Here is a 458-nt window from a genome sequence, read left to right as displayed (position 1 = left end):
CATATTAGAAAATATAAAGTATTTAATGGTAATGTAGCACTAACTACTAAGGGCTGTAAACACATGTTTCTCCTATTATAGATACTCATTGAGAAGGAGTGGTTGGCATTTGGACACAAGTTTACTGACCGCTGCGGACACATTCAGGGTGATGGCAAGGAAGTGTCTCCAATCTTCACACAGTTTCTTGGTAATTATTTTCATTCATGTATGTCCTTGAAAAAAAAAAAGCTTTAAATGCTAAATATTATATACTTAGCAGTGATCTTTGCACATAAAAAAAAAATAAACATTTAATTTGTCTGTGTTCTGCTCAGGTTTCCTTGTCAACTTTTGTGAATGCAAATTTTATATTATTTGTCAACAATTCAAGATAATAGTTATAGTGAAAAAGGGTGCAGTGAATAATAATATTGCTGTATAAGTAGTCAGAGAATCTATCATTATGAATATGACAA

General features: G+C 31.2%; 1 protein-coding gene across 1 annotated transcript in view; it reads left to right on the top strand.

The window, feature by feature from the left end:
* The window catches only part of LOC119592119 (myotubularin-related protein 8-like), a 99568-nt gene that overhangs the window by 95564 nt on the left and 3546 nt on the right, over positions 1–458 (top strand). The window contains exon 10 of the mRNA XM_037940940.1: positions 82–190. Within this exon, the coding sequence (XP_037796868.1) occupies positions 82–190 (109 nt within the window). The remainder of the gene's footprint in view (positions 1–81; positions 191–458) is intronic.

The sequence above is a fragment of the Penaeus monodon genome, chromosome 29 (genome assembly GCF_015228065.2).
Source record: "Penaeus monodon isolate SGIC_2016 chromosome 29, NSTDA_Pmon_1, whole genome shotgun sequence".
NCBI classification, from domain to species: domain Eukaryota; kingdom Metazoa; phylum Arthropoda; class Malacostraca; order Decapoda; family Penaeidae; genus Penaeus; species Penaeus monodon.
Note: the sequence above shows the minus strand (reverse complement) of the source record. Positions and strands in the feature narration are given on the sequence as shown.